The sequence below is a fragment of the Aotus nancymaae genome, unplaced genomic scaffold, assembly GCF_030222135.1.
Source record: "Aotus nancymaae isolate 86718 unplaced genomic scaffold, 86718_ANA_hifiasm-v0.15.2.pri h1tg000036l, whole genome shotgun sequence".
Classification (NCBI taxonomy): domain Eukaryota; kingdom Metazoa; phylum Chordata; class Mammalia; order Primates; family Aotidae; genus Aotus; species Aotus nancymaae.
This window is the reverse complement of record NW_026988450.1, coordinates 90,890,696-90,899,079: the sequence shown is the minus strand read 5'-3', so window position 1 is coordinate 90,899,079 and position 8,384 is coordinate 90,890,696. Positions and strand designations below refer to the sequence as shown.

The following is an 8,384-nucleotide window of genomic DNA, read 5'->3' as shown; positions in this document are numbered from 1 at the left end:
GATTGTTACAGAAATTACATTTCAGACCTTATACACATATTTCAAAACATCCTGTTGTATAGGATAGATAAATGTAATTTTAAATGTCAACTAAAAGTTAATTAAATAACAATTGTAAAAAGTAAAAAAATACATGTGGTTTAATGCAATTAATGCCAACTCATTCCCTCATTTTTTGCTATGAACCTTGCAAGGAGATGAATAATCCAAGGCTCTTGGATAAGATAAGGGCCCATCCATCTTGCTCCTCTCAGCCCTAGAGGAGGAGGGAGAGTCCTTTCCCCTCACCTGCCCTCATGCACCCCCAATCAGTCTCCGCCTCCAGCCCTGACCTCTGCCTCGGGTTTCCGGGAAGGTCCAGGGCCAGTTCTCCCATGACGTGATCTGTTTCCAGGGCAGGTTCCCGGGTGAGATAAAAGGATTGGGGCTGAACAGGGTGAAGGGAGCACTGGAATGGCACTCAGGGCAAAGGCAGAGGTATGCATGGCAGTGCCCTGGCTGTCCCTGCCAGGGGCACGGGCACTGGGCACCAGAGCCGCTCAGGCCCCCAGGACGGTGCTGCCCTTCGAAGCCATGCCCCAACTTCCAGGCAACAGGTGGCTGAGGCTGCTGCAGATATGGAGGGAGCAGGGTTATGAGCACCTGCACCTGGAGCTGCACCAGACCTTCCAGGAGCTGGGGCCCATCTTCAGGTAAAGCCCTCCCTGGCCCTCGCTGGGAACACCCAGATCCCTGCCCCTGCTGCCCAGGACCCTGCTGGGCACACAGCACTGCCATTCCCAGCTGGTCCTGGGGCTCTGCATCCTTTGGAGGATGGGGAGGAAGGGCAGCACGTGCTGGTCTGTGGCTCTGCCAGTGCAGGCAATGGTGTGGAGCAAACCCCGGCTCGCGGCAGAGAGGGCAGGACTCAGAGACACTAAGGTAGAGAGGTTCCAGGGAGCCAGCAGGAGGGCTTCAGCTGTGAAGCCGCTAATCCAGGAGTGGGGAGGGTGACAGGAGACTGCCGCATGGGGACTGCAGGGTGGGGCCAGGGAGGACATGACCCCGTCCAGCAGAGCCTTGTGCTTGGCCCCACAGGTCTGAGTCGGGAGGACCACGCACGGTGTGGGTGATGCTGCCAGAGGATGTGGAGAGGCTGCAGCAGGTGGACAGCCTGCACCCCCGCCGGATGAGCCTGGAGCCCTGGGTGGCCTACAGACAACATCGTGGGCACAAATGTGGCGTGTTCTTGCTGTGAGGGGCAAGCCGGAAGCTGGGACCTTGGGGCAGGGTGGGCAGCCTGGGACGTGAGAGAGGCAGGAGCTGAAAGTACTTCCGCCCTGGGCCCGTGTGGCAGGTGGTGAGAGTGAGCACCCAACTCGGAGGACGGCCATCCCCTGGGGTCACATCTGTCCTGCAGCTGGGGAAGCGGGGCGATGGTGGGAGAAATGGGCACGGGCACCTCTGCAGAGGAGAGGACGCAGAGCAACGAGCCCTTCTGTGTAGGGAGAACCTGCTCTGCACCGACTTTGGCGGCTGCTTTCTCTTGTGGCTGGGGACTCTCCTTCCCACAGTCAGGAAACTGAGGCGCCGAGAAGGGGGCTCCCACTGGCCCAGGTCACAGGCTGTGTGTGCTGAGCCTGGTGTCCACCAGGGCTGCAGCCTCCCCATAGGGCGCCCTTGGCTCCTGCGGTCCTGGCAAACCTTGGCGATGGGGACAGTTCTGGTCAGAAGGCAGGTGGGGACACAGGTGGCTGGTGGCTCCATTGCTCTCAGAAGCAAGGCATGAGGTGGGGCAGTTGATGGCACTGGGGAGATGTTTCCTGGGCCGTGGAGAGGGTGGTGCCTTGTCAGGTGGGCAGGGAGAGGCTGGTGCTTGGAGCCGGTCACCTGCAGGGACGTTGCCATTAGGATGGGGGAAGGACTGGACAAGAATGTCACAGCGGTGACAACCCCCATGCCATGTCAGGAAAGGAATGGTCTTGGGAATAGTGGGGTTTAGGTAAAAGGGCACCCATGGGTGGGGGTCTTCACTGAGGCTGGCCTACAGACCACATCTGGGAGGGAGTCAGGACCCAGGAAGGCAGGTCCAGGAGGCTGGGTGCGCATATGGGAAGGAAGGGGAGTGCTTCTGTGTGTGTGCGTGTGTCTTGCATCTGTGCACTTGCCTGTGTGTTTCTCTGTACCTGCATTTGCACATACATTATGTGTGCATGCCTGTGTGCACGTGTCTGCGTGTGTGCGTGTGTGATGTGTGGTGTGCTGCACAGGTGTCTATGTGTGTGTATTGGCAGGTGCTAGCAAGGGTGTAGTGTCTGCAAATATGTACATGCATCTCTTCACACATGTGTATTGAGGTCCTGCATGGGCACATGTGTGTTGACATCCTGCATGGGCGCATGTGTACATGTGTCTCTTCACACACGTGTGTTGAGGTCCTGCATGGGTGCACGTGTACATGTGTCTCTTCACACACGTGTGTTGAGGTCCTGCATGGGCACACGTGTGCATGTGCGTCTTCTACCTATCATCCCTGTCAACACCTGACAGCAGCCAGCTGGACATAAATAAAGGAGTTTTGCAGGAATGTGGCTGAGAGGTGAACTTCCTCCCCACCATTCCCTGAGAGCATCCATGGAGCCCCCACCACTGTGACTGTGGGTGAGGATGGCATGAAGCACAGAGCTTGGTTCCTGCCCTGCCCTGCAGAAGATGCAGATGCTTCACAGAGATAGGCAGAAGCTGCTGCCCCAGAGGCACTGGGCCAAGGGCAGGGAAGGGCAGGGAGGAGAGGGAAGCAGGGTTCTCCCCTCAGGACACTGTGTGGGTGAGGTGGGCAAAGCTTGACAATGGGAGTCACCCCCTTTATTGGAGAAAAGCCCTACCCCCACCACTGGGAGGGCCCACATGGGTGAGGTGGTGCCAGCCTTGGGACGTCAGGTCCCAGGAATTACCTCAGTTACCCCCTCAGAACATGTGGGCAGAAGCTACCATCTCATCCCCTGTTTAGAACTGAGTGGCCTTTGCCCAGCACCTGTAGGCCGCTCTGAGAAAAGGCTGGAGCTGGAACAGAAGCAGACAGCGTCCTCCAGGGCCCCCAGTCAGCTCCCTGGAAGCCGATTCCATCTGGGGACAAGGGAGACGGGATGCGGATCGGGGCCTGTGTCTTGCCGGGCGGCATGACAAGCTCTGCCCTGGCCTCTGTAGGAACGGGCCTGAATGGCGCTTCAACCGATTGCGGCTGAACCCGGATGTGCTGTCACCCAAGGCTGTGCAGAGGTTCCTCCCGATGGTGGATTCGGTGGCCAGGGACTTCTCCCAGGCCCTCAGGAACAAGGTGCTGCAGAACACCCGGGGGAGCCTGACCCTGGACGTCCAGTCCAGCATCTTCCACTACACCATAGAAGGTGTGGACCAGGTGGGAAAGTCCAGCCTCAGAGACCATGGAGTGGCCAGGGACAGGGATGGGGGGCTGGAGGGAGTGGGGGGAGGCAGCCAGGAGGCTGGGGGTGCCTTGGGCTCACAATGCCTCCTCCCCACAGCCAGCAACTTAGCCCTTTTTGGAGAGCGGCTGGGCCTGGTTGGCCACAGCCCCAGCTCTGCCAGCCTCAACTTCCTCCACGCCCTGGAGGTCATGCTCAAATCCACCGTCCAGCTCATGTTCATGCCCAGGAGCCTGTCTCGCTGGACCAGCCCCAAGGTGTGGAAGGAGCACTTTGAGGCCTGGGATTGCATCTTCCAGTATGGTAAGGCCAGGGACCCGGCCAGGACTACGGGGCAGGGATGTCATGAAGGCCCAATTTCTCCCTCTGCACTGGCCAGAGGGGAATGAAGGCCAAAGAGAGGGGCTGGGAATTCCTCAGCATCCTGCCAGGGAGATTGGGAATGAGGCTGGGGCTGGGCTGGACTGATTCGGAGAATTAGGGATGAGGGCAGGGGGACTTGGGTGTTGGAGAGGGTGGGCAAGAGGAGGACACTGAAGGATGCTTCCCAGCACCAAGGCCTGAGGGCAGTCTCCCCATCACTGGACAGGTGATAAGTGTATCCAGAAAATCTATCAGGAACAGGCCCTCAGCCACCCTCAACACTACACGGGCATCGTGGCGAAGCTCCTGTTGAATGCAGAACTATCGCCAGATGCCATCAAGGCCAACTCGATGGAACTCACCGCAGGGAGTGTGGACACGGTCAGGCTGGCAACCAGCCCCATCTACAGAGGGTGATGCCCAGCTTGTGTCTCCGGCAGTGCCCTGCAATGCCACGTGGCACCCACATGCCCCATCCCCAAGCTACAGGCCCCATATTTCTTACTTGAGATTGCAAAGTGCACATTTGCAGGTCGCCTTGGTTGGAATGGGGGGTTGCCTTTCTCTGGAGGCCTAAGTGAAAGGGGTTTGGATGGGTGTTAGGATTTGAAGTCTTGGGTTCCAGGGCAGTGTTGTGCTCAGGGAATGCATGTCCCCACCCTGCAGAGAGGGCTGTCCTGGGAGGGGTGTGTCGGGGGCTGAGTCCTGTGCAAGGCCTGACCCTGCAGACATGGTTCCTGCAGACGGTGTATCCCTTGCTGATGACGCTCTTTGAGCTGGCTCGGAACCCCGACGTGCAGCAGGCCCTGCGCCAGGAGAGCCTGGCCGCCGCGGCCAGCATCAGTGAACATCCCCAGAAGGCAACCACGGAGCTGCCCCTCCTGCGGGCGGCTATCAAGGAGAGCTTGAGGTGGGTACTGGCTGAGCCCTCCCTGTGGCCCCGGCCACTGCTGGAGAGCAGCCCCCACTGGGGTGTGGCAGACAGAAGCTGGGGCTGATAAGCAGCATCGCCCAGCAGCCCATTCCCATGCACCTGCTCTTCCTCTCCCTCAAGAACAGGGACCTCTTCTTCCTCTGGAATCCCTCTTCAACACCCTGGGGATTAATGTGGGGCGTGTCCTTCTGGACTTGGGGCTGCTCAGATTAGGGGAGGTTGGGCCTGGCTCAGTAGGTGCAAGAAGCTCTTCCTCACGACCTGGGCTTCCCATGGGCCGGGGACATTTGGGGGTCTTGGGTGGGAAGGCTGCAGAAGGCACGGGACGCCCCGTCCAGCTGAGGACCCTTTCTATGGATGCCCCCACCTCCAGGCTCTACCCTGTGGGCCCCTTTTTGGAGCGAGTGGTGAGCTCAGACTTGGTGCTGCAGAACTACCACATCCCCGCTGGGGTGAGTGAGCCCCACATCCCTCCAGCTGAGAACCTCCCTCCCCAGTCTTCCTGATCCCCGCTCTGCACCATCCACAGACATTGGTGCGTGTGTCCCTCTACTCCCTGGGTCACAACCCTGCCTTGTTCCCGAGACCTGAGCGCTACAACCCCCAGCGCTGGCTAGACATCAAGGGCTCTGGCAGGAACTTCCAGTACATGCCCTTTGGCTTTGGCATGCGCCAGTGCCTGGGAAGGCGCCTGGCAGAGACAGAGATGCTGCTGCTGCTGCACCACGTAAGCAGACCGGGGGTGGGGGGGCCTGGGCGGGGTCTGTGCATGATTGGCGGGGTTTGGGCAATGTCGGATGGGCCTGGGCAGAGTGGACGTGGCCTGTGTGTCCTGGAGTGGGCAGGGCGGGTATTGGGAGAACCTGGGCTAGACTGAGGCTGTGTAGGTCCTGGGGAGGAGTTGGTATGGTGGGGAGGGTAGATCTGGGCGATGTTACTGCTGAACAGGCTCAGTCTGGGACTGGAGGAGTCGGGTGGAGTCTACACGGGGTAGTGGGGCTTGGATAAGGCCTGGGCTGTAAGGTGGGGTTGTTCAGGAATGGGACAGGTTGGGGCCCAGGCTGCTGTCCCCCCTGCAGCATAATCATTACAACTTTGAGGGTCTGAGGAGGCTGCCCCACGTCCATGGGCTGCTGACCGGGCCAGATGGAAACCCAGCTTCTGTCCTAGGTGCTGAAACACCTCCAAGTGGAGACACTAACCCAAGAGGATATAAAGATGGTCTACAGCTTCATACTGAGGCCCAGCACGTACCCCCTCCTCACCTTCAGGGCTCTGCACCCAGGGTCCCAGCCTGGCCACCAGCCTCCCTCTGCCTGACCCCAGGCCACTCCGCTTCTCTCCCACGTGCACAACTTTCTGAGCCACCCCTCTGTCAGCCAGCCCCAGCACAAACGGAACACCCGAGAGCCTCCAGGACCTGGGCTTGCCAGGTTAAGCAGCAAGGCCAGGGTACAGGTGGTACAATCTTGCTGGCAGGGCCTTGTCCCCAGTCCCACCTGGCCCCTTCTCCAGCAAGCAGTGTTCTCTGGGCGATTTGGCCCCATCCCTCCAGGCGCTGGTTCCAGGCTCCTCGTATGGCCATGCAAGGGTGCTGCGATTTTATCCCCTGCCTTCCTGCCTAGTCTCCCATGTACCTGTCCCTCTCTCCCTGGCCAGAGCCTCTGTGCAGACTGTGTCGGAGTCAGTAAGCGGGATCCCAGCATCTCAGAGTCAAGTTCCCTCCTGCAGCCTGCCTCAGCTAGAGCATGTCCTGAGCGCTCTGAAAGTTGTCACCTTGGAATAGGGTGCTGCAGCATAGAGTAAAAAGGCCCCTGTGGTCCCTTGTCCTGACACATCCCCATTTTCAAGTGATACAACTGAGTCTCAAGGGACCTATGTCCCTACAGCTGATCATGTCAGCCTCGTGCCCCGGGCCTTGTCTTCCATGGACCAGGCCTTGTTCCAGCAGCGGGCGTTGGGTCCTCTGCTTCCTGTGCTGTCCCCTGGGGAAGGTCCCGAGGATGCTGTGAGGAGATGGAAGAGTCATGTAGGGCGGGAAGCTTGGGTGTGGTTCCAGAATGTTTCTGCCAACAGGAGAGACAGGATTGGGCCAACAGGGACTCAGAGGCCTTTTATTCACTCGTTCCTGGTTGATACGGAGCTATGCCATGTGCCACGACCTGGGGTGGGCACAGGGAGGCTGCGTTTCCCAACGTGAACCTGCCTGTGGGCCTCATGTGCTCCTTAGCCCAGCAGAGAGAGTTGACCCCCCCTGAACTGACCACTCCACAGTGCTCCCGTGCAGGGAGAGGAAGTGCCCAGGGTGAGAGTGCGTCAGCCAGACTGTCCTTATCCCCAAGGATTTTCATCAGGGCAGAGGTCACAGCCACCAGCTCCTGGTGGCTGATGAGGATCAGAGCTTTTGTTTCCCCATGAAAGGGGAAATCCCTAGGCCATCATTCCAAGTGTGGCCAGTAGTTCCAGGACGCCCTGTGGGACTCAGCAGTACAGGGACAGGAAGTGCCCCAGGTTGGGAGGACACCTAGCTAGAGTTCTTGGTGTTAATCTACTCAGGCTGTTCTAAGAAAATGCCATAGCCTGGGTTGTTGACAAACACTAGAAATCTATTTCTCATGGTTCTGAAGGCTTAGAAGGCTAAGATGAAGGTGTCAGCAGGTTCTGTATCTGGCGAGGACCCACCTCTTGGTTCGTAGCTAAAACCTTGCTGTTTCCTCACATGGTGGGAGAGGGCAAGACAAGCTCCCTGGGGCCTCTGATAAAAGGACGCCGATCCCATTCATGAGGGCACTGCCTTCATTCCCTCCCCTCCTCAATGGCCTTGCCCTGCCATTACCATTACCTTGTGAAAGATTTCAGCCTAAGAATTCTGGAGGGCAGACACAGAAATTCAGATTAAACTATTTTGCTTCTGGTTCCCTAAAATCTACATCCTTCTCATATACAAAATACATACATTTCTCCCCAGTAGCCCCAAATGTCTTAGCTCATTTTAGCATCAACTTTAAAATTGTAGTCCAAAGTATAATGTACATGTTATCTGAGTCAAATATGGATAAAATTCAGGGTACAATTACCCTGAGTCAAACTGCTCTTGCTGTAAACCTATGAAATCAAACATGTTACGTGCTTCCAAAATACAGTGGTTGGAGAGGCGTAGGATAAACCTTCCCATTCCAGAAAGGAGAAACGGGAAAGAAGAAAGGAGTAACAAGTTTCAAGCAACTCCAAAATGGAATGTGACAAACAACATTAAGCCCTAAGCCTCAAGAATAATCTCCTTCGACTGGATGTTCCCTCTTCTGAACACTGTGGCACAGGGGCTGGTTCCCCCAGGGCTCCAGGATGCTCTGCCCCTACAGGTTTGCTGGGTGCAGCCCGCAGTGCAGCTCTCATGAGTTGGAGTTGCATTCCTGCATCGCCCATACTGGAATCATTCACTGGTAGCTCCACCCGACGGGATCTTGTGCTGCCCTGCCCTGCCCCGCTGGCTCCACTAGCCATGGCTCTCCAGCAGCCCTCTGTCTCAGTCTTGTGCCTGAAGTTCTGGACCACTCCATCCTTTGAGATCTAGGTGGAGGCTTCCACACCCCACAGCTCATGCAACTTGCACTCTAGCAGACATGACCCCATGTTGACACCACCAAGGCTTGCTACCCGTGCCC

At 57.7% G+C, this 8,384-nt stretch overlaps 1 protein-coding gene across 1 annotated transcript; it reads left to right on the top strand.

The window, feature by feature from the left end:
* The first annotated feature begins 441 nt into the window (after positions 1 to 441).
* Positions 442 to 7,992, top strand: CYP11B1 (cytochrome P450 family 11 subfamily B member 1). The gene is made up of 9 exons (XM_012468356.2): positions 442 to 692; positions 1,078 to 1,233; positions 3,187 to 3,386; positions 3,522 to 3,725; positions 4,012 to 4,166; positions 4,529 to 4,695; positions 5,093 to 5,171; positions 5,249 to 5,446; positions 5,890 to 7,992. The coding sequence occupies exons 1-9, from the start codon at positions 454 to 456 to the stop codon at positions 6,037 to 6,039; spliced, it is 1,548 nt and encodes a 515-aa protein (XP_012323779.2). The 5' UTR covers positions 442 to 453; the 3' UTR covers positions 6,040 to 7,992.
* The last annotated feature ends 392 nt before the right edge of the window (positions 7,993 to 8,384 follow it).